This window comes from Salvelinus fontinalis, chromosome 37, assembly GCF_029448725.1.
Source record: "Salvelinus fontinalis isolate EN_2023a chromosome 37, ASM2944872v1, whole genome shotgun sequence".
Lineage (NCBI taxonomy): Eukaryota > Metazoa > Chordata > Actinopteri > Salmoniformes > Salmonidae > Salvelinus > Salvelinus fontinalis.
The window spans coordinates 23,124,322-23,150,505 of record NC_074701.1 but is presented as its reverse complement, the minus strand read 5'-3'; the positions used below and the strand labels follow the sequence as shown (position 1 = coordinate 23,150,505).

Sequence of the window (26,184 nt, the reverse complement as noted above, 5' to 3'; positions counted from 1 at the left end):
AAGCAGAATGGACAAGCTGAGTCAGACAAATGATGACCTCAGAGACCATCTGAGCACAACAAGAAAGGAGCTAGAACAAAGAGAGAGGTGCATTGACACCCTCAACCAGCAGCTAGTCATTATGTGCTCTGCATCTAGAGAACATGTCCACCAGCTTGGTACAACACAAGCAGAACCTGAGACCAGCATGGCCTCCACCACACAGCCTGATGACACTGCACCAGCCAGTCTACCAGTCTGCTCCAGCCCAGATCAGCCAACCAGCGTCCCAGTGTGCTCCAGCCCAGGTCAACCTACCAGCTTCCCAGTCTGCTCCAGCACAGTGTGCTCCAGCCCAGGTCAACCTACCAGCTTCCCAGTCGGCTCCAGCCCAGGTCAACCTACCAGCTTCCCAGTCTGCTCCAGCCCAGGTCAACCTACCAGCTTCCCAGTCTGCTCCAGCCCAGGTCAGAATATCAGCCTTCCAGTCTGCTCCAGCGCAGCCCAGGTCAGCCAACCAGCCTCCCAGTCTGCTCCAGCCCAGGTCAGAATATCAGCCTCTCAGTCTGCTCCAGCCCAGGTCAGAATATCAGCCTCTCAGTCTGCTCCAGCCCAGCCTATCTGCTTCCCAGTCTGCTCCAGCCCAGGTCAACCTACCAGCCTCTCAGTCTGCTCCAGCCCAGGTCAGCCAACCAGCCTCCCAGTCTGCTCCAGCCCAGGTCAGCCAACCAGCCTCCCAGTCTGCTCCAGCCCAGGTCAGAATATCAGCTTCCCAGTCTGCTCCAGCACAGTGTTCTCCAGCCCAGGTCAACCTACCAGCCTCTCAGTCTGCTCCAGCCCAGATCAGAATACCAGCCTCCCAGTCTACTCCAGCCCAGATCAGAATACCAGCCTCCCAGTTTGCCCCACCCAGACAATCACCCACAACTGCAATCCTTATTGATTCAAATGGGAAGTTCTTAGTCCAGGAAAGATGATTCCCTAGACACCAAGTGTATAAGTTCTGGTGTCCTACAACTGACAGTGCAATGCAGCTACTCAGTCAGACCAGGAATGACACCCCTGACAACATCATCATCCACACTGGCACAAACGACCTTCATGTCAAAGGTGAAAATGTATCTGGGGAAGTGAGAAGAGTGGCAGAACGGGCACAGGCTGTGTTCCCAACAACCAATATAGTTGTGTCCACCCTCCTGTTACGTTCCCCAGTTTCTGTGTTCTGTTTTGTATTTTAGTGTGTGTGTTTAAGAGATGGCTTCCTGAAGTACTCCCCAACCAGCTGATTGATCGACCCCAGGCTATTGATGATTGGAGCTGACCCCGCCCCCTCGTCAAGAAACAGCTGACTCTAATCACTATTGCCACCTGAAGCTAATAAAGCCAGTGTTCTGTGAGAGAGAGAAGAGAGAGATGAGATAAATAGTAGAGATTTGGAGATCAGAGAGAGAATTTAATATTTTGGAGAGATCGAGAGAAATTAGAGAATAGAGGGAGATTGCGAGAGAGAAAAATTTGATTGTGATATAGTGTTGGTTGTGTATCAGAAAGTGTGGTATGTACTGTTGTTGTTGGTAGCAGTTTTGCTATGTCCTGTGTTTGTGAGTGTTTGTGAAATTGTTAATAATTACTCTGTTTCATTTGTTCCCAGGGGGGAAGGAGAAGGCACTTTGGGAGTGCTTAGGCAAGAGGCCCGCGGGCATACATATACCCGTAGTATATTTACTGTCTAGGCACACTAGGTAAGACCTGGGCGGACCACCCCCTGTATTTTGGTTATGGCACCAGGTGGTGCTAAGTTAGGTAAGTTAAGTGGGTAGGCAGGTTAGATAGGAGAGGGGGAACTTTGATATTTACTTTCTTTGCTTTGGTTCCGCCCAGCCCCTTTTCCCCATATTACCGTGTAAGAAAATAAATCCTAGTAAACGGTAAATTCTGCTTTTGTGTTATCCTTATTCGCACCTACAGTCCATACCTCTTGCACTTCAGAGAGTTGAGTTGTAGCAGGGAGTTGCGTTCCCTCTTCTCAGAGGCGTGCGTAACACCTCCTACCAAGAAAAGACTTCCCAGGAAAGTTGATAGAAAAAATAAATCAACAGATCACTGTGGACTGTGCATCACTGCTCAACGTCAGAACGGCTCACCACCCAACTCTGACATGTGAACATATATACTATAATGTACATCTTGATTAGGATAGTATCAGAACCTTTGCAAGGACCTAAAGGATGCAACACTTGGCAGGGACCCACACACCCATCACCCCAGTAGTAGAGGTCCCCCGCTCCACTTTCTGAAAAAACAGTACCTCCACCATCCCCAGGAGAGAAGAGCCAGACGCAGCTTATTACAGCACAGCTCTACAAGACCAGGCCCAACACAGCATAGATTTACCAGACCCGCGTCAGGACAGCACAACCTGACCCGGCCCATCACAACACAGGTCTACTAGACCCGGCCCATCACAACACAGCACTACTAGATCCAGCCCATCACAACACAGCTCTAGTAGACCAGGCCCATCACAACACAGCTCTAGTAGACCAGGCCCATCACAACACAGCTCTAGTAGACCAGGCCCATCACAACACAGCACTACTAGACCAGGCCCATTACAAACACAGCTCTACTGACCTGACCCATCACAACACAGCACTGACCACTACTCCAGGGTCGGGCAGAACACTGTCCTTCAGAGAAGTACACCACATGATGCAGTCCACACCATGTATCATTCAGATCATCAGCCTACATATGCTGAGGTAACCTCTGGCAAAAGACACCTAAAACAATCAGAGATAGGAGAGGTGCACCAACTACTGCATCTAATATACAGACTACTGGGCTAGACAGACCTTTTAATACACACACACACACACACACACACACACACACACACACACAAAGGGTTGCAGATTGCATTGTACTCATTTTTTGTGCAATCATATTCCATTCTTATTCATATGTTTACAACTATTCTTTATTTTATTGGCACGGTATTATAATAATAATTATATGTAATGGTGTATATATATATATATAGTCGTGGCCAAAAGTTTTGAGAATGCTGCCTCAGTTTGTATGATGGCAATTTGCATATACAGTGATCCCTCGCCACTTCGCGGTTCACTTATCGCGGATTCGCTATTTCGCGGATTTTCATAATGCATTTTTTTTTTTTTTTTGTGCATTGTGCTCTGCATTCTGATTCGCTAAAAACTCACTCCCGCTTCTTGTATCAAAACATGCTACGAATTGTGCTATCATTTTGTCGTCTCGTGCAGTTATGTGTACGTACATAAAACAGCTTGGCAAATTTACATTAAGTTGGCCAAATTATCTTGTAATTTCGAACATCTCCTAAACCCATAATGTCGACGAAACGGCCTGGACCGACAAAAGCACCTGCGGATGGGCCCAAACGGCGGAAGATGCTACCTATAGTTGCTAATTGTAAAAAAAAAAAAAGTTTTCTATTTCGCGGATTTCACTTATCGCGGGTCATTTTCGGAACGTAACCCCCGCGATAAACGAGGGATTACTGTACTCCGAATGTTATGAAGAGTGATTAGATGAATTGCAATTAATTGCAAAGTCCCTCTTTGCCATGCAAATGAACTGAATCCCCCCAAAACATTTCCACTGCATTTCAGCCCTGCCACAAAAGGAACAGCTGACATCCTGTCAGTGATTTTCTAGTTAACACAGGTGTGAGTGTTGACAAGGACAAGGTTCTTCCTCTGTAAATCATGGTTAGCTGCAAGGAAACACGTGCCGTCATCATTGCTTTGCACAAAAAGGGCTTCACAGGCAAGGATATTGCTGCCAGTAAGATTGCACGTAAATCAACCATTTATCAGATCATCAAGAACTTCAAGGAGAGTGGTTCAATTGTTGTGAAGAAGGCTTCAGGGCGCCCAAGAAGGTCCAGCAAGGACCGTCTCCTAACGATGATTCAGCTGCGGGATCGGGGCACCACCAGTACAGAGCTTGCTCAGGAATGGCAGCAGACAGGTGTGAGTCCATCTGCACGCACAGTGAGGCGAAGACTTTGAGGATGGCCTGGTGTCAAGAAGGGCAGCAAAAAAGCCACTTCTCTCCAGGAAAAACATCAGGGACAGACTGATATTCTGCAAAAGGTACAGGGATTGGACTGCTGAGGACTGAGGTAAAGTCATTTTCACTGATGAATCCCCTTTCCGATTGTTTGGGGCATCTGGAAAAAAGCTTGTCTGGAGAAGACAAGGTGAGTGCTACCATCAGTCCTGTGTCATGCCAACAGTAAAGCATCCTGAGACCATTCATGTGTGAGGTTGCTTCTCAGCCAAGGGAATGGGCTCACTCACAATTGTGCCAAAGAACACAGCCATGAATAAAGAATGGTACCAACACATCCTCCGAGAGCAACTTCTCCCAACCATCCAGGAACAGTTTGGTGACGAACAATGCCTTTTCCAGCATGACGGAGCACCTTGCCATGAAGCAAAAGTGAAAACTAAGTGGCTCGGGGAACAAAACATTGATATTTTGGGTCCAAGGCCAGGAAACTCCCCAGACCTTAATCCCATTGAGAACTTGTGGTCAATCATCAAGAGGTGGGTGGACAAATAAAAACCCACAAATTCTGACAAACTCTAAGCATTGATATTGCAAGAATGGACTGCCGTCAGTCAGGATGTGGCCCAGAAGTTAATTGACAGCATGCCAGGGCGGATTGCAGAGGTCTTGAAAAAGAAGGGTCAACAGTGCAAAAATTGACTCTTTGCATCAACTTCATTTAATTTTTAATAAAAGCCTTTGACACTTATGAAGTGCTTGTAATTATACTTCAGTATTCCATAGTAACATCTGACAAAATATCTAAAGACACTGAAGCAGCAAACTTCATGGAAATTAATATTTGTGTCATTCTCAAGACTTTTGGCCATGACTGTATATATATACACAGTTGAAGTCGGAAGTGTACATACACCTTAGCCAAATACATTTAAACTCAGTTTGACAGTTAATCCTAGTAAAGATTCCCTGTCTTAGGTCAGTTAGGATCACCACCTTATTTTAAGAATGTGAAATGTCAGGATAATAGTTGAGAGAATGATTTATTTCAGCTTTTATTTCTTTCATCACATTCCCAGTGGGTCAGAAGTTTACATACACTAAATTAGAATTTGGTAGCATTGCCTTTAAATTGTTTAACCTGGGTCAAACATTTTGGTAGCCGTCAAACAAGCTTCCAACAATAAGTTGGGTGAATTTTGACCCATTCCTCTTGACAGAGCTGGTGTTGCTGAGTCAGGTTTGTAGTCCTCCTTGTTCACACACACTCTTTCAGTTCTGCCCACACATTTTCTATAGGAATGAGGTCAGGGCTTTGTGATTGCCACTCCAATACCTTGACTTTGTTGTCCTTAAGCCATTTTGCCACAACTTTGGAAGTATGCATGGGGTCATTGTTCATTTGGAAGACCCATTTGCGACCAAGCTTTAACTTCCTGACTGATGTCTTGAGATGTTGCTTCAATATATCTACATGCTTTTCTTTCCTCATGATGCAATCTATTTTGAGAAGTGCACCAGTCCCTCCTGCAGCAAAGCACCCCCACAACATGATGCTGCCAACCCCGTGCTTCACGGTTGGGATGTTGTTCTTCGGCTTGCAAGCCTCCCCCTTTTTCCTCCAAACATAATGATGGTCATTATGGCCAAACTGTCCTGTTTTTCCCCATCAGACCAGAGGACATTTCTCCAAAAAGTACAATCTTTGTCCCCATGTGCAGTTGCAAACAATAGTCTGGCTTTTTTATGGCGGTTTTGGAGCAGTGGCTTCTTCCTTGCTGAGCGGCCTTTCAGGTTATGTCGATATAGGACTCGTTTTACTGTGGATATAGATAATTTTGTACCTGTTTCCTCCAGCATCTTCACAAGGTCTTTTGCTGTTGTTCTGGGATTGATTTGCACTTTTCGCACCAAAGTACGTTCATCTCTAGGAGACAGAACGCATCTCCTTCCTGAGCAGTATGACGGCTGCGTGGCCCCATGGTGTTTATACTTGCGTACTATTGTTTGTACAGATGAATGTGGTACCTTCAGGCATTTGGAAATTGCTCCCAAGGATGAACCAGACTTGTGGAGGTCTGTTTTTTTTTTTAATGTATTTTTATTTTTGAGGCACTGAGTTTGAAGGTATGCCTTGAAATACATCCACAATACATCTCACCTCGTGGGGCTTTTTGATCTAAACTCCACTCGCCGTGTTTGGAGGAAGAAGAAGGATGAGTATAACCCCAAGAACACCATCCGTGAAGCATGGAGGTGGAAACATCATTCTTTGGGGATGCTTTTCTGCAAAGGGGACAGGACGACTGCACCGTATTGAGGGGAGGATGGATGGGGCCATGTATCGCAAGATCTTGGCCAACAACCTCCTTCCCTCAGTAAGAGCATTGACGATGGGTCGTGGCTGGGTCTTCCAGCATGACAACGACCCGAAACACACAGCCAGGGCAACTAAGGAGTGGCTCCGTAAGAGGCATCTCAAGGTCCTGGAGTGGCCAGTCTCCAGACCTGAACCCAATAGAAAATCTTTGGAGGGAGCTGAAAGTCCGTATTGCCCAGCAACAGCCCCGAAACCTGAAGGATCTGGAGAAGGTCTGTATGGAGGAGTGGGCCAAAATCCCTGCTGCAGTGTGTGCAAACCTGGTCAAGAATTACAGGAAACGTATGATCTCTGTAATTGCAAACAAAGGTTTCTGTACCAAATATTAAGTTCTGCTTTTCTGATGTATCAAATACTTTTGTCATGCAATAAAATGCAAATTAATTACTTAAAAATCATACAATGTGATGAAGTGTACCTATGATAAAAATTACAAACCTCTACATGCTTTGAAAGTAGGAAAACCTGCAAAATCGGCAGTGTATCAAATACTTGTTCTCCCCACTGTATATATATATATTATTATTCAGGTTTTTTTCAATGTACTTTACTCAAACCAGTGAATATCACTTATTATAAATGAGATCATTAACTATCAGCTCTTAAAATATCCAGGGCCTATACTCTTCACATTTTGGTTCTATAACAACAAATCCAGAATTGATTAAAAACATCAAGGGACAGGACATCATAATCCTACTGGAAACATGGTGTCGTGGAGACATAGATACTCAGTGTCCGTCAGGCTATAGAGAAAGTTTACTACCATCAATCAAACATAAAAATGTTAAACGGGGCCGGGACTCAGGTGGAATCATCATTTGGCATATGCAGGACTTAGCACTGAATTAAATGAAAAAAGGTACTAATCACATTTGGCTAAAACTTAACAAAGGTTCAATCTATTGTGACAATGATGTGTACATATGTGCAGCTTATGCTCCTCCTTCAGATTCATCATATTATGATGATCAGTTTTTTGACAATCTCCATACAGAAATCCTTACATTTCAGGCAGAGGGTAAAGTGCTTCTTTGTGGAGATTTCAATGCAAGAACAGGTTCTGAGCCTGACTACACTGATGTGGGAGGTAACCACCACATATTTGGTCACCCCTCCTTGTATAGTAGCCCTATTATAAATAATAGAAACAGTCCTGACCAAATACTGAACAAAAATGGGAAGGAGTTAGTGCATCTCTGTCGAGCCTTAGGCCTGTACATGCTTAATAATAGAACCAGAGGGGACTCTTTATGTCAGTTTACTTACTGCTCAGCTCTTGGGACAAGTGTAGTCGATTATGCCATCACTGACATTGACCCCTCCTCAATTAGTGCATTCACTGTCAGCCCACAGACACCATTGTCAGAACAACGTGTTTCTGAAGAAATTAACTGGCAATATTCATTCAAAAAAACAGCCCAATAAACTCTACAACATAAACCAATCGTACAGATGGGGTCAAAACAGTGCAGAGAGATTCATTGAAACATTGAACTCAAATTAAATGATGAACTCTATGCAGTTCTTCAATAACTCACAATACCAAAACAATAAAGAAGGTGTCAATTTGGCTACTCAAAACATCAATTGCATATTCTAAAAAGCAGCACCGAAAGCAGATTTGAGAAAACCAAAGAAATGCAACATCAAAAACAAAAAACGAAATGTTTCTGAAAAATGGTTTGATAACGAATGTAAAACAATTAGGTATTTTCTAAGGCAAAAGTCAAATGAAAAACATAAGCAGCAAAACAACCCAGAGCTACGATATGAATACTTTGAAACTCTGAAACAGTATAAACATACACTAAAAACACAAGAAATTGAATTATACCAACAAGACACTTGATGAAATTGAAAACGCAATTGACCAAAATCAGTTCTGGGACATGTGGAACAATTTAAGCACGACAAAGCTACAAGAATTAGCCATACAAGATGTAGGATTTTGGAAAACTTATTTTGATAATCTATACAAAAACATCCCAAAAAAAGACTTACAACAGAACCAATTAGAAATTAAAGAAACATTTAACATCCTTGAATCAGTCATTAAAAACAAACATAATCCATTACATTACCCAATAACCCAACAAGAACTAAATGAAAAGCTCAAATCTATTAAATCAAAGGCTTGTGGTCTAGATAACATCAGAAATGAAATGCTGAAAAACAGCATGCCTGAGTTGCAAAATGCTGTGCTTAAATTGTTCAACATAGTTTTAACTTCTGGCTGCTTCCCTGATGTCTGGAACCAGGGGCTCATCTCCCCTATCCACAAAAATGGAGACAAATCATACCCCAATAATTACAGGGGAATTTGCGTAAACAGCAACTCGGGAAAGGTTTTCTGTAGCATTTTGAATTCAAGAATTCAAACCTTTCTTCAATATTTTTTTAATAAGTAAATGTCAAATTGGTTTTCTCCCCAACCATCGCACATTGACCATATATACACCTTACACACACTAATTAGAGAGAGAGAGAGATACTGAGAGAGAGAGAGCGGGAGAGCGCGAGACAGACAGACAGACAGACAGACAGAGAGAAACAGAGAGAGAGTACAACAGATAGAGAGAGAAACAGAGAGAAAGACTGACTGACTGACTGACAAAAAGAGAGAGATAGACAGAAACAGAAAGAGAGAGACAGAGAGAGAGAAACAGAGAGAGAGAGAGAGAGAGAGAAACAGAGAGAAAGATAGACAGATAGAGAGAGAGATACTGAGAGAGAGAGAAACAGAGAGAAAGACAGACAGATAGAGAGAGAGAGATAGAGAGACAGAGAGAGATACTGAGAGAGAGAGAGATACTGAGAGCGAGAGAGATACTGAGAGCGAGAGTGAGACAGACAGACACAGAGAGAGTACAACAGAGAGAGAGAGAGAGATACTGAGAGAGAGAGAGAGAGAGATACTGAGAGAGAGAGAGATATTGAAAGAGAGATACTGAGAGAGAGAGTGAGATACTGAGAGAGTGAGAGAGAGAAACAGAGAGAGAGATACTGAGAGAGAAACAGAGAGAAATACTGAGAGAGAAAGAGAAAAAGAAAAAAAAAGAGAGACAGAGATATACTGAGAGTGAGAGAGAGAGATACTGTGAGAGAGAGAGAGAGAGAGAGAGAGAGAGAGAGAGAGAGAGAGAGAGAGAGAGAGAGAGAGAGAGAGAGAGAGAGAGAGAGGAGAGACTGAGAGAGAGATACTGAGAGAGAGATACTGAGAGAGAGATACTGAGAGAGAGAGATATTGATAGAAAGATAGATACTGAGAGAGATCAAGTGAGAGAGAGAGATACTGAGAGAGAGTGTGATACTGAGAGAGCGTGAGAGAGTGAAACAGAGAGAGATACTGAGAAAGAGAGAAAGAGAGAGAGAGAAAGAGAGCAAGAGAAAGACAGACTGACAAAAAGAGAGAGACAGAGAGAGAGATCATTAACAGCAGACTCGTGCATTTCCTCAGTGAAAACAATGTACTGAGCAAATGTCAAATTGGCTTTTTACCAAATTACTGTGTGACAGACCACATATTCACCCTGCACACTCTAATTGACAAACAAACAAACCAAAACAAAGGCAATGTCTTCTCATGCTTTGTTGATATCCAAAAAGCTTTCGACTCAATTTGGCATGCTATACAAATCAATGGAAAGTGGTGTTGGGGGAAAAACATACAACATTATAAAAGCTATGTACACAAACAACAAGTGTGCAGTTAAAATTGGCTAAAAACACATATTTCTTTCCACAGGTCTGGGGGGTGAGACAGGGATGCAGCTTAAGCCCCACCGTCTTCAACATATATATCAACGAATTGGCGAGGGCACTAGAACAGTTTGTAGCACCCGGCCTCACCCTACTATAATCTGAAGTCAAATGTCTACTGCTTGCTGATGATCTGGTGCTTCTGTCCCCAACCAAGGAGCAGCACCTAGAACTTCTGCACAGACCTGGGCCCTGACAGTAAATCTCAGTAAGACAAAATTAATGATGTTCCAAAAAAGGTCCAATTGCCAGGACCACAAATACAAATTCCATCTAGACACCGTTAACCTAGAGCACAAAAATAATGATACATACCTCGGCCTAAACATCAGCGCCACAGGTAACTTTCACAAAGCTGTGAACAATCTGAGAGACAAGGCAGGAAGGGCCTTCTATGCCATCAAAAGGAACATAAAATTAGACATACCAATTAGGATCTGGCAAAAAAAACTTGAATCAGTTATAGAACCCATTGCCCTTTATGGTTGTGAGGTCTGGGGTCTGCTCACCAACCAATAATTCACAAAATTGGACAAACAACAAATTGAGACAGAATTCTGCAAAATATGCAGAATTCTGCAAAAATATCCTCTGTGTACAACGTAAAACCCCAAATAATACATGCAGAGCAGAATTAGGCTGATTCCCAAACCATCACATACAGAGAAATGAACCTGGAGAAGAGCCCTCCAAGCAAGCTGGTCCTGGGGCTCTGTTCACAAACACAAACACACCCCACAGAGCCCCCGGACAGCAGCACAATTAGACCCAACCAAATCATGAGAAAACAAAAAGATAATTACTTGACACATTAGAAAGAATTCACAAAAAACAGAGTAAACTAGAATGCTATTTGGCCCTAAAGACAGTGACAGAATACAGAATTCCTGACCACCGTGACCGACCCAAAATTAAGGAAATCTTTGACTATGTACAGACTCTTTGACTATGTACAGCATAGCCTTACTTTTGAAAAAGGCCGCCGTAAGCAGACTTGGCTTTCAAGAGAAGACAGGCTATGTGCACACTGCCAACAATAAAATTTGATTTGATTTGATAGGTGGAAACTGAGCTGCAATTCTTCACCTCCTGCAAAATGTATGACCATATTAGAGACACATATTTCCCTCAGATTACACAGAAAGAGGGATACTTAGTCAGTTGTACAACTGAATGCCTTCAACTGAAATGTGTGCAGTGAGCTGCCTTAATCGACATCTACGTCTTCGGCGCCTGGGGAACAGTGGGTTAACTGCCTAGCTCAGGGGTAGAACGACAGCTCGGGGATTCAATCCAGCAACCTTTCAGTTACTGGTCCAACGCTCTAACCACTAGGCTACCTGCCTCCCCACAAAGAATTCGAAAATAAATCCTGATAATATATCTTATCTATATATCTTACCCATATCTTTTGGGTGAAATACCACAGTGTGCAATCACAGCAACACAATTTGTGACCTGTTCTCACAAGAAAAGGGCAACCAGTGAAGAACAAACACCATTGTAGATACAACCTATATTTATATTTATTTATTTTCCCTTTTGTACTTCAACTATTTGCACATCATTACAACACTGTATATAGACATAATACAACAATTGAAATGTCTTTATTATTTTGGAACTTTTGGGAGTGTAATGTTTACTGTATATTTTTTATTGTTTATTTCACTTTTGTTTATTATCTATTTCACTTGCTTTGGCAATGTAAACATGTGTTTCCCATGCAAATAAGGCCCTTTAAATGTAAATTGAATTGACAGAGAGAGAGAAAGACAGAGAGAAGAGAAAAGAGCTGAGAGAGTAATAATGATGAGTGAGATGCATAAATATCTCCTCCAAACATGCTAACCTTCCCTGTTACTGTAATGGTTAGAGGTTAGCGTGTCTTGGAGGTATGTATGATATTTTTAACGTCTGTAACTTTCTCACTCGTCATTATTCACGATTCATTCAAGACTATCTGGAAACACATTCTATTCTTATTTACAATAAAAGTGACTCTAAAATGGCACAATACATTATTTATCATTTAGGCACAAAATAATCTGAAACACAACCAAAACAAACAGCAAATGCATCCAACAAGTTTGTAGAGTCACAATCTTGATGTGTTCATCGTTTGCTTTAAATATGAGACCAAATACTTAACTTTTCACTACTTTAATACACATATAAATCCCAATAAATTTGGTCCCCTAAAATTGGGGGACTATGTACAAAAGGTGCTGTAATTTCTAAACGGTTTACCAGATATGGATGAAAACACACTCAAATTAAAGCTGACAGTCTGCACTTTTAACCTCATAGTCAATTCAATTTCAAAGTGCTGGAGTACAGAGGCAAAACAACAAACAAATGTCACTGTCTCAATACTTTTGGAGCTCACTGTAGATAGTATATAAACCAACAGTGTACCTTCCAGGGAACATTATTGTTTTATAAATCTAATTTGCAATGCAAGGGATTGCCTGTCATGTGCCTACCTCTGTAACATCAATGAGTCTTTGAATGAGGAACCATCCATTGAAGTCAATAGTGCTGGACCCATTCTGTTAACACTAACAAAACATAATCAAATTGATTCTGTAGCATGCATCGTTTAACTACCTGAACGTCTAGCAGCATAGACTTACTTTAATGCCATCTCATCACTCTGAAAGTACAGTACTACAGTACAAAGGAAGGCCCCATTCATAAGACACAAGCCTCTTTTGAACGAGCCAGATATGGTTTTAGGGCTAACGCTACAACATCAAAGGAAATGCTTTACACTTCCCCTTATTAAAACTGTACTGTATCACTATGCACACAATAAAAGACCAAGTCGTTGAAACAATTCCTATTAGAAGTCATGTTCTCACACTAATAAAACCTATAGCTAGTGCTAACTCTCTCCTCTGTGATATTTATGATGAATGTGGCATAGCATGATATTGGATGCTAAAGGCAACCTGAAAAGAAACCTCTTACATAGCACAACCCAATAAGCCTTTCTTTATGGCTTACATACTGCCCTGAGGGATGTCAATGTAGCTAGTTGCCAAAACCAAAATAGTGAATTGTCCTCATACATGATCCAGTGCTGCTTCATGTATGTCCTTCAAGCCAATCACAATATGGACTATTTATGTGTTGTTATGACATCACCAGGACACCAAACAAAGCTGAAACAGCCTGGCGTTGGAAACATGCCAGAGGAGAAAAACTACAAGCATCAGTAGACATCCTTCTCATCTGCGGGTTGGTATGGAGGTTAGATGGGGAATAATTTATATAAACATCCCCTCACCACCAGTCCCCCACCCAGTCCCTCTCCGGCCCTCCTTGACCTGTATGTAATGGGAGGACTGTTTTGCTGTGCTAAGTGGGACCAGTTGTCCTCTTGAGAAGCGCTCGTCATGCTGTCCAAGGCCCCTGGTGAAGTCATCTTTCTGTAGGGACCTCACTGTAGGTGTGTGTGTGTGCCTGGAGGCCATTGAAATGATTATCCCCGATTCCTCCTTCCATCGCCAGCTCCCTCCCTCCTTACCTTGCCAAGTGATAACACTCTACAGGCATGCAGTAATGAAGCTGGAGCTAACTGGAAAAGGGGATGTTAATCATGACTGTTGGGCCCCACACCCCCATTTCAAACAGCCAAGCCAATTAAGTGGAAGATTGGGTAAACATTGGGCTGGTGGATCATGGTGAAATAATGGGAATTTGAAACCCCCAATCTTCACCACTTAAGCATGTTCTGTTAAGGGAGGGCCCTGAAGTGTGTGTGTCTGCATGTGCATGTGTGTGTGCATATGTGTGTGTACAGTATGTCAATTTTTTGTGATATTTGCAGACAATTGTTTTTGATTCTGCTGCTGCAATTCTGACATTTTGCATGGCAATATACAATGATTTGCTGGACAGTTTTACACAGAAAAAGTGAAAGCCCTCACGTAATATGCAGGGAATTGTTGTTTTTGCCAAAAAAACACTGTGATCGCAGAATCCTGGAGGGAGTGGTATGTGTGAGTTAAGGGGGGGTCCATGCCCTCCCATCCCTCAGGAGCTGCAGAGGAAGCATCGGCTTAGGAGCCACTTTTCACCTTGGATTCTGGCTCCAAGCTCTGGGGATCCCAGAATGGGGACCTGGCGATTCTGGCTTACAGTAACTGATCACACATGCAGGAACACCTAACAGGCAGCTGCAGAGAAGCATGTTCCAACTATCACCTCAGTAAACCCAGCACAGGGGTTTTAGTGAAGACATTTGATCCATCTGAAAACACACATGGATGTTCAGATCCACTCAAAGGGCCCTCAAACTCTACATTTTTGCAAGCATGTGTGCAGTATGCTCACACACACAAACACATCAACAGGTTTAAGGCAAAGCACATTTCAGAGTAGCACTATTTCTCAGCACTCACCTTTCAAGAAGTATTTCAATTATTATAATATATTCTCAGTACCTCAGAACAAGCTCTGCTCACCATCAAAAGTATTCTAAAGGTCAATCCATAAAACTGACCAGGGGAAAACTTGTCATACTGGCTGTATTTTTGCCTGCTTGAACGGCGAATAGCTCAGATACACAAACACATAAAATGACCCTTGGGACCGATAGAACATCGCTCAGAGACGCAGAAAAATGATACAACTTTCCTTTAAGTGAGTGATGGTGACCACTCCAATAGTGGCATGAAGAATGCTGCTGCTAAAAAAGTCCTCAAAGCTGCAACTGTCCCAATGATCACACACACAGACACAGACACAGACACAGACACAGACACACACACACACACACACACACACACACACGTCTGTCAGATTCACTCTGCACAATGAAGTCCTCTACCCTCTCCATCATTCCTTTCTTTACCTGTCAGGTGGCATTTAGGCTCACCTAGCATTGCGACACGATTGGAGCCCCCTAGCATGGACCTCCTTTCATCCAGCCCTAACAATGGCATCCAATTGAGAAGCCTGGCATCTAGCATCGCACCGTTCTCTGTGAGTGTGCCCATGGGGTTCTCACACTGCTTCTGTCCGAGTGCTTTTTGTCTGCCCAGTGTGGTGATCTGTTCTGCTGCTGTGTCCAGTGTCCATTACAAAAAAACTTGGGTTTGGGAATAACTGGCTAATACGAAGCTTTCCTCTCTCTGTATGTTAGCAATGTACTGCAGAACTATGGCAACTAGGGGTTTTGTTACTCTTTCTACGTGAGTTTTTTATACTGAAGAAAAATGTCAATGATTTTAATAAGTTACAGTTCATATGAGGAAATATGTCAATTGAAATGAATTAATTAGGCCCTAATCAATGGAATTCACATGACTGGGCAGGAGCGCAGCCATGGGTGGGCCTGGGAGGGTATAGGCCCACCCACTGGGGAGCCAGGTCCAGCCAATCAGAATGAGTTTTTCACCACAAAAGGGCTTTATTACAGACAGGAATACTACTCTGTTTTATCAGCTGTCCGGGTGGCTGAAGAAACCAGATGTGGAGGTCCTGTGGTTACACGTGGTCTGCTGTTGGGAGGCCGGTTGGACGTACTGCCAAATTCCCTAAAACAACGTTGGATGCGGCTTACGGTAGAGAAATTAGCATTAAATTCTCTGGCAACAGCTCTGATGGACATTCCTGCAGTAGGCATTCCAATTGCATGCACCCTCAAAACTTGAGACATCTGTGCCATTGTGTTGTGTGACAAAACTGCACATTATAGAGTGGCCTTTTATTGTCCCCAGCACAAGGTGCATCTGTGTAATGATCATGCTGTTTAATCAGCTTCTTGATATGCCACACCTGTCAGGTGGATAGATCATCTTGGCAAAGGAGAAATGCACACTAACAGGGATGTAAACAAATGTGTGCACAAAATTGGAGAGAAATAAGCTTTTTTGTGCGTATGTAAGATTTCTGGAATCTTTAATTTCAGCTCCTGAAACATGGGACCAACACTTTACAGTGCATGTTGTGTTTATATTTTTGTTCATTATATAATTATAGTGAATTAAGTTTTGAGGAACTGTTTGCTGACTGACATTTATGTAGTCTTTTTTCCCTCCAACTGAAACATTGACGATAAATCGTGTGTGCGCTTTTCTTCTTTGTTGGCCTGCGATGACATTTGTGTATTTACAGATTATATGTTGACTCATAACAAGTATGTGTGTCAAAGTTGATACACATTTGTGACCCGTTTCAAGAAGCTAGGCCTATGTCCACGTCACTAATTCACAGGAGAGGCATTTGAACGTAAAAAAAAAAAAAAAAAAAAAAAACGTTTGTTTTTGCCAGAAATGCCTTCTGGAACATGTCAACTACCATGTGCCTTAATAACAAACTCGTAAATACTAATACACTTGTTAAATGACGAGCCTATTTGGTTTAGCCACGGACAAATACAGGAACCTTCCCGCTAGCCATAATTGTCTGAGATAATGGATGAGCTGGACATGTCAAGAGATGAGTACGGATTGGTCTGCCATGTACCAGGCTTCTGTCTACAGTATAACATGAACTGTTCAGTATGTGTGGATATTCTTTTCTACCGCTGCTTTTTTTTAAAGATATCATGAATAACTGAAAAGGTGTTGCTTCTGCTCTCACCATTGCTGCCCTGAAGTTAATAGCACTATCGACAAATATCAGTGGGAAAAAGTTGTACGATTGTGCCATGCTGACTCTCTCTGACTCTGAAAACAAATCAGATGATGAGGAAATTCCTGATTTATTTAAAGACATTTTCATTGAACCAGACATTGTAGAGTCTTCTGATAAAAGTGATGGGGAAGAAACAGCGATCAAGTGTTGATGTCACGGAAGAAGTTGACTGAGTTTTGAAATCATTGGAATGCCCAGTGGAACAGAGTATGATTGCCAAATGCGGAGAGAGCCGAAAAGAGAACACAGAAGGCTGTTGTATAAAACGGCTGTCTCTGGATTACATCTTCAAACTGAGGGCAACTATGAAATCCATGACAGTGAGGGAGAAGAGTTCATCCATGTATATGGGTATGAGTCTAGCTACATTTTCAGATATTATATGTTTCTAATTTATTCAGAAAGTCATTTTCATTGCAAGTTAAAGCATACTGTTAGCTAGCTAGCTAGTGTTAGCTGGCTGGTTCACTAGCTAACGTTACGTGTATGATCTGTGTAGTAATATTATCCGTATCTCGGAAATCCATATGAATTGCTAGTTATAGCCTAATGTTAGCTAGCTAGCTAACATTGAACTTAGTTAGTTTTAGTTGCATGGTGCATGATAGTATGAGTTGGGATTAGGGTTAATTGTTTAGCTAGCTAGCTACATGTCTAAACAAAATACAACACTATGCAAGTAACCATTTCACTGTACCATTTACACCTTCTGTATCCTGTGCATGTGACAAATATGGTGTGTGTTTCCCAGAGACGTTAATGTGAAGAACAACATGACCTGCACCAAAATCAGATTAGGATAATGCCAAGGACTAGATCAAGTGTATTTTTACTACTACATTTTTCTACTACTTTCTCCACTTTAAGTCTTGAAATATTTGGTTGTTACCTTCACTACCTTACTCATTCTGCTAAGCACATCAAATCAAATGTATTGGTCACATACACGTGTTTAGCAGATGTTATTGAAGGTGTAGCGAAATGCTTGTGCTTCTAGCTCCGACAGTGCAGTAATATCTAACGTGTAATATCTAACAGTTTCACAACATATACCAAAAATACACGTAAATCTAAGTAAGGAATAGATTAAGAATATATATACATATATGTCAGAGCGGCATTGGACTAAGATACAGTGGTATAGTATAGAGTACAGTATATACATATGAGATGGGTGATGCAATATTTACACACAATTAAAGTGACTAAGGTACCGTAGTATGGTATAGAGTACAGTTTATACATATGAGATGAGTAATGCAAGATACAGAGACATTATTAAAGTGGGTAGTGTTTCATTTCATTAAAGTGGCCAGTGATTCCTAATCTATGTCTATAGACAGCAGCCTCTGACGTGCTGGAGATGGCTGTTTAACAGTCAGTGGTGTTGTATAGAATACAATACAGTAAATACATATGAAATGGGTGATGCAATATGTACACACAATTTAAAAGTGACTAAGATACCGTAGAATAGTGTGGCGTGCAGTTTATACATATGAAATGAGTAATGCAATATGTACACACAATTTAAAAGTGACTAAGATACCGTAGAATAGTGTGGCGTGCAGTTTATACATATGAAATGAGTAATGCTAGATACGGAAACATTAAAATGGCTATTGATCCATTTCTAAAAGCGGCCAGTGATTCCTAATCTATGTCTATAGACAGCCGCCTCTGATGTGCTAGTGATGGCTGACGATGAGTGGGATGGCTTCACATGTGAATCCTTAAAGAGATGGGTGGGGCTAAGACTTAAGAGGGTGTGGATGATGCTGAATGGGTGTAGACAAAGAAGAGCTCTCCAGTAGGTACCAAAACATTCACGGTGTTACAAATGTATCAACTTTTAAGCAGATTTTTCCCCCCATTGTTCCTAAACTGCAGTGTATGATATACCATTTTCAAGCTGAGTCTCTACTTTTATCCGACGTAAAAAACTGAATTTCAAATGTTGCTACATAGAATCCAGGTGGTGGGTCATATTTGTGAGTGTATTTTCTGTGTATTTCATGTGTGCATGCATCTGTGTGTTGGGATGCACGTCAGGTTGTGTGTTTGTCTGTTTGTTCCCAGGGTGGTGCAGCAGCAGCGTTTGGCAAGCAGCAGGTAGCTAAATCACAAAGACAACTTTAATGGCCAATGAAGGCTAACAGAGAGAGACACTGATGACTATGTCTCACAGTCCCAAGACGGCAACAACTAATGCCAACATGTCCCCATAATGTCAAAGACAGCCAATGAGCTGGGGCCTGAAACCAGGAAGACTATTCCCTCAATGGGTTTTCCAGAGGGAGGAGTGGCAACGGTGGCAGCCGTCAGCCATACATCAGCATTCCATAGCATTCTGAGGGGTGACATGAGTTACATCCAAGGAAATGGTGTTGAGCGCTACACTCCTCAATGAAAGTGTGTGTGTCTCAGACTGTGCTTCTGTGTGTCCTTTGTTGTCCGGTCAGAGTAAAATCTTCAATTTCCCGGCCCCTTCTCCACTATTTTTGGAGACAACCAAAGTCTGACTGAATAGATAATATCCTCAAATCTAATCATGGTAATTTGGCTCCTTCTAATTGTTTATTGAACTCTGGATAAATCACAAACCTAAAAGTACACAACCTTGTTTAAATCTATGTAGGCTAATTGGAATAAACAAGATTAAGAGTTTATCGGTCTGAAATGAAACAGCCATTCACTAAGAGGCTCTTATCAAAGCAGACCGACCTCCCACTCATCTTCACGTTGTTTGACAACCCTGTAGTAACACAGTAATTAGGATAATATCGCTCCTCTAGCTATGATTATGGTTAAGCAACTCAATTTATATTTTCCTCTGGGTTGACAGTCCAGCTTTTCTGGGAGGTCTTGGAGACTCCCCCTCATTTGACAATCACCACTGAACACAATAGGATCCTACAGCCTCTATGGGAAAGAATGATATTCATTGTGATATGAACCCACAATGGCATTGAGTCTGAACTATCCTTTCAGTTATCTCTAAATTGCAGGTAAGAAGGTGAACATTGTCAAACTATCACTATTGAGAAAGTTCTACGAGAACTTGACTGTTTACCTCCCTGCTACATCCCACAAACGGCTATACAAAGTATGATGTAGCCTAGACATTGAAAATGAGACATCGATATCTTATTATAAGAGTGGAGTACGTCCAATATTTCACGTTCGTTGATGATGAAGACATGCTAACTACCACTACGTGGAGGAGCTCAGGAGATATCCTGCAGACATCAAAGCATGGTTTTGCCCCATTTCAATACACACTATTCTAAAACGATTTTGTACACCCCGTTCAGAGCCAAGCAGGTCCCAGAGGGTAATGTTTGTGTGTTTCTAAAATATATTCTGTTTTGGTAGCCTCTCAGAGCATAGCAGATGGAACGATAACACTGTCATTACCATTTGTCTCTGCTGTAATGTTGAGATGATGGAGAAACTATTTATATGACATGAATAAACTAGGGTATATGTGGGGTTATTAAATATAGGCCTAACTTAACCCATCTAATAGCTACACTCACTAATGTTATAGTTCATGGAGGGACCATAGAAGTTGCTCAAACACAGTTTCATCCAGGTTACCAAATACCCACTACAAAACGATTTTTTATCCAGACTGTTTCTTGACTTCTCACTCTCTCTCTCTACCACTGACTCTGAGACAGAAAGGCTCTACTCAGGTGGATTGGAGAGGGATGATAAGAGCTGTTCTGAGGCCAGTCCCTGTGGCTTAGTCCAGCTGACAGGCTGCGTGTTCACAGATGCCAGAGGCTCTCACTAGATCCTCTCTCTGATCAAAGGATGCATCTCACATACACTCTCACACTCCAGAGGTGGTTTGGTCACCTCAGCCAGCACAGCTCTAATCTCCTTAGTAGTATCTCTCTCTCACTCTCTCTCTCCACCCAGCACTGCTGTCACTTTCCTGCTATTGTCTCATTTCACTTTGCAGGAAACAATAGCCTCAGGATACACCTCCGTAACAAACCTCTCTCTCTGCCTCACACACACACACACACACACACACACACACACACACACACACACACACACACACACACACACACACACACACACACACACACACACACACACACACACACACACACACACACACACACACACACACGCACACACACGCACACTTAAATTTGTATTAGATTTGGCCAAACTGAGCTGCAGAATTTTTTTTTGTAGCCTTGAGCTTTTTGCATTAATGGGTAACTTGGATATAAAAGCTGAATCAAGCTTGATACCTTTAACTCTACATACTTAGACGTTTACATTTTAATTGACAGAAATGTGATACAGTAGCCCATGTATCTCCACCACCAATGTAAACTACAGCAAAATAAAACTGTCAGCATGGCTGATGGCTAATTCAAATAGAGACTTACCATCATGTAAATTCAGAAGTGTGTTGTCTGTATTGCCCGTTGCTGTTGACATGGACAAGACATGAAAAACAATTAGAAATGCAAAGTTCTTCCAACGGCAGTTAGTCATTTTGCCCGATTTAGAAAAGAAATGCGTTCAGGATGAATTATTGCACCGACACGACCATAATATGCTGTCCACGAGTGATTGACAGATACGGGATGCAAGCAGTAGAGTGGGGTCAGCTCCGAAACAGAGGAAGAACAAGTATTGACTTCTTATAGCCGGACCACGAAAGAGGAGCTGTCAAAAACTTTTCATCCAAGCATGCTGAAATCCCTGCGTGCGGCACTCAAGGACTTGGCAGTAAGTAATGTCTCCAAGACATTGATAAGTGAGTTTGAAGAATTATAAGTAAGCGGGTCCGACAGAAAACAGAGAGAGATAGCCTACATAAGAAATCTGATTCACGAGACCAGCGTACTATTTTACATCAGAGCCGCTACAATCTACAATGGCCATGTGCGCTTGCAAGGACTATATACGTTGGGTCCTAGCGCCGCGAGGGTAGCATGCAATCTTTGTAAAAAAGAGCATCCAATCATAGAGTTTCCAAACCTAGAGGCGCAACATTCCGAGACTTCCGGGAACGCTTGCAAACAGACCCAGCAGACCAGGGTTTGGTCTTTGAGAAGTCAGTGAGAGAAAAAAAAAATCTTTAGTTGTTAATTTTTCGAAATCTAAAGGCACAACCTAGATTCGAACCAATGTCTTAAGTAGTTGGCTGTCTTAAGTAGTATGACTCCAACCTGGTGAACGTGACAAACTGACACATTTTCATTTTTGTCAAAAACAAACAGGAGTGCCTTTGATTTGACAGCCTGCACGTGCACAGTTCGGACTGAAACGACAGTTAGACCCGATAACGTGTTTATGCACATGAACTTAGCTACCTAATGTTGCCATGACATCGCTTACAAGTGTGATTGGGGATTTCTATTGGAGAAGCAGTTTCTGCCTGTCTTCATACTGTACTGTCTTTGATCCAATGTACCCTGACAACTCACAGCGCAGGGAGAGCTGTGACCACACAGGTTTGGAAAGGAGGCTGTTTGTTAATGCAATATTATCTCAGAAATTGTGTGATGGTTTGATTGGTTCTCTCAAATGTTTGTTTTTTTCCTCGGGGGTTGAGGCCTCATTGTTTGGATTTTAAAATCTAACTGTTGTAATGAAAGAGGGCAACGCTCGGGGGTTATGTGTGGCTGTGCGTGTCGGTGGTTTGAGTGAGCACAGCCCCCTTCGTTATCGACGCATTGTGTCGACAGCATCAAAGATCCATTCCAGACGGAAGTTCTGGAGTGATGGGCATTCCGTGTTTTTTCGGTGAGCCGGATCATTCGGTTCTGTTCACCTAATTGGCTCCAAAACGGCTCTTCGTTCAGAAGTGCAATTTTTGAAATGAAAAATCATGAAAAATACAACATTTCTAATGTAAAGCCTGAACAGTTGCCTACCATTGTCAGATTGTGAAAATTACAATTTTACCTGACTAAATTAAATCGCTTGCCAAATGAATGGCTCTTGCACAGATGCTATTCAGTTCCCAACGCTCACAAAAAAGAGCCATTCAAAAATACCCGTTCGTTCACTAGTCAGGAGTACTTTGAGATTTAGGTGTTTGCCAGACTACATGCAATGGGCATCTACTGCCAAATCAAGGTGACCAAATTCGCAATTTATCTCCATCAACATAAATGTTTAAGGTATACACTTCTACCACATATAAAATGTAACTTGGATATGTGTAAACATTTACTGTAGGCCTATTTCAATATTGAGGTAATATTAGGCTCTACATATATGGTTTAATATTACATTTACAGAAATACAATATGCCTTGTAATCTCGGTGAATCCAGAACTAAATATCGCGTAATTTGTTTAGATGGCTGTCGACGAGAGATTATACCTCAAGAGATTTCCTGTCACATTAAGACAGTGGACAACATATAATTTCCTCATTGCATTTGACATGCTACCTGCTCCTGCACATGTTCCTCTGGTCTGTGACAGTAGCAGGTTGATGTTTATTGTCATAAATCTTGCCCAGGAGGCAGAATGGAGCAATTTTCGCTAAATAGGCGAGCTGAAAAGTCAAAATTGTCTATGTTGTAAAAATTCATGTAAAAATTTGCTTTTTGGTCTTGATTTAAGATTAGGAGTGTGGTCAGCATTAAGGCTAGGTTTAGAATAATATTTTATGACTTTGTGGCTGTGCCAGCTAGTGACCACTCTGCAGTGCTGCCTCCAGTACAAGAGTCATCTCAATAAATGCCAACCTGCTCTGTGTACGGTATGCTGCAGGCCAAATGGACAGATGTCTCTTAGTAGGAAGTGTCAGTTCTAATGAGTCTCCATAGCTCAAGTGTCTGCAAATTAAGGAAATTATGTCCATCCAGGTCGAAATTACTATTCTTTGCTAAATTACTAAATACTAATTTGGTCCCCTTTGACTGAACACATTTTAATCTTATAAACATATAGGCCTATAGGTCCACTCGAGTGGCGCAGTGGTCTGAGGCATCACAAAAGACGCGGGTTCGATCCCAGACCGGGAGACCCATGAGGGTTAGGGGAGTGTTTGGCTGGCCAGGATGTCGTTGTCCCATCACACTCTAGCGACTCCTTGTGGCGGGCCAGGTGCTGACTCCTGTCGTCAGTTGTACCGTGTTTCCTCCAACACATTGGTGCGGCTGGCTTCTGGGTTAAGCGGGCAGGTGTTAAGGAGTGCAGTTCGGTAGGTCATGTTTCGGAGGTGTTACGGCGTTCCTCTCTCTCTTCATAAGAAGAGGTGGAGTAGTGATCGAGCCAAGGCGCAGCAGGTTGTGAATACATAATGATTTATTAAATAAACAAAATAGACAAAGACGAAAACGAACTATACTGGATATAATTAACAAAATAACAAAACGATGTAGACAGACCTGAACAAACGAACTTACATATACACGAAGCACGCTGACACAGGAACAGACTACATAAACGTACGAACAAACCGAAACAATCCCGTATGGTGTAACTTCGACACAGACACAGGAGACAATCACCCACAAACAAACAGTGAGAACACCCTACCTAAATATGACTCTTAATTAGAGGAGAACGCAAAACACCTGCCTCTAATTAAGAGCCATACCAGGCAACCAAAAACAACATAGAAACAGATAACATAGACTGCCCACCCAAAACACATGCCCTGACCTAAACACATACAAAAACAACATAAAACAGGTCAGGACCGTTACAGGAGGACACATGACTCAACGTTTGCCTCTCCCGAGCCCATTGGGGAGTTGCAGCGATGAGACAAGTACTAAGGCCAAAAACAAGGAAAATTCTAAGTGACCCCGAACTTTTGAACGGTAGTGTACATATGAGATGAGTAATGCAAGATTTGTAAACATTATTAAGTGACTAAGATACCATAGAATAGTATAGAATACAGTATATACAGGTGAGATGACTAATGCCAGATATGTAAACATTATTAAAGGGACTAGTGTTCCATTCCTTAAAGTGGCCAGTGATTTCTAGTCTATGCCTATAGGCAGCAGCCTCTAATGTGCTAGTGATGGCTGTTTAACAGTCTGATAGCCTTGAGATAGAAGCTATTTTTCAGTCTCTTGGTCCCAGCTTTAATGCAACTGTACTGGCCTCGCCTTCTGGATGATAGCGGGGTGTACAGGCAGTGGCTCAGGTGGTCGAGGCCTTGATGATCTTTTTGGCCTTCCTGTGCCATCGGGTGCTGTAGGTGTCCTGGAAGGCGGGTAGTTTGCCCCCGGTAATGCGCTGGGCAGATCGCACCACCCTCTGAAGAGCCTTGCGGTTGCGGGCGGTGCAGTTGCCGTACCAGGCGGTGATACAGCCCGACAGGATGCTTTCAATTGTGCATCTGTAAAAAAGTTTGTGAGGGTTTTAGGTGACAAGCCACATTTCTTTAGCCTCCTGAGGTTGAAGAGGCTCTGTTGCGCCTTCTTCACCACACTGTCTGTGTGGGTGATCCATTTCAGTTTGTCAGTGATGTGTATGCCAAGGAACTTGAAGCTTTCCACCTTCTCCACTGCGGTCCCATTTATGTAGATAGGGGGGTGCACCCTCTGCTGTTTCCTGAAGTCCACAATCATCTCCTTTGTTTTGTTGACGTTGAGTGAGAGGTTGTTTTCCAATTCAACGTCTAATTTCATTGAAATTACATGGAAACAACGTTGATTCAACAAGTGTGTGCCCAGGCAGTAGGCTATGATCTTTTGCTGCTGTATACTCTTGAGAAACCTAGGCTGATAGGCATCCCTCGCCTCATAATCTAATGTCTGTCAGTCTGTGCTCAGCCACCGGAACAGGGCTACATGGCTTGGTGGCTACAGAAAGTAATTCCCAAGAGAAGGTCAGTTCTATCAATACAGTGGTTTGTGGGTATCGTTAAAAGAACCCGTTTAGCCTAAAGGGGCATTTAGACACTCTATGGACTGTACACGAATACTTTCAATGTTCTGTTCTGCCTGTGTCTAATATGGTTGCATAATGCCACAATTCTCTCTGTTATAAGGGCCCCTAACCTAACGTAGCAGGCGCAGAAAGACGCCTGTGGGGAGTCCCAACTTCTGTTTTTCAGGGGAAACAGAAGTTAGGTTGAAACTACTGTATCCCTGAAAACCAGAAACATCCGCTTTCTTCCAACGCTGCTGAGGGTCGGATGAAGATGGTCAGACTAGATTTTGTTTAGCTGCCTGTCTCCTGTTTCACATGTAATCCTGGGCTGTGCAAGCTGGACTCGGGGTAGACTTAACAGAGAAATGGTATGGCACGTTTGGTATGGTATGTATTAATTTGTGGGTCCAGTTAGGTTAAATGGTTAAGGTTAGGGTTAGGGGAAGGGTTGGCTAACATGCTAAGTAGTTGCAA

The 26,184-nt window shown here is 42.3% G+C and overlaps 1 protein-coding gene across 6 annotated transcripts in view; it reads right to left on the bottom strand.

Moving 5' to 3' along the window:
- LOC129836381 (disintegrin and metalloproteinase domain-containing protein 12-like) overlaps positions 1 to 21,795 on the bottom strand; it is a 138,083-nt gene extending 116,288 nt beyond the window's left edge. For 2 of the 6 annotated variants that reach the window (XM_055902460.1, XM_055902461.1), the window contains exon 1: positions 21,241 to 21,790. In XM_055902460.1, the coding sequence (XP_055758435.1) occupies positions 21,241 to 21,349 (109 nt within the window). In that variant the 5' untranslated portion in view covers positions 21,350 to 21,790. Of the gene's footprint in view, positions 1 to 21,240 lie in introns of all 6 variants that reach the window. The other 4 variants (XM_055902462.1, XM_055902465.1, XM_055902463.1 and 1 more) reach the window with 3 other exon arrangements.
- Between the last annotated feature and the right edge of the window lie 4,389 nt (positions 21,796 to 26,184).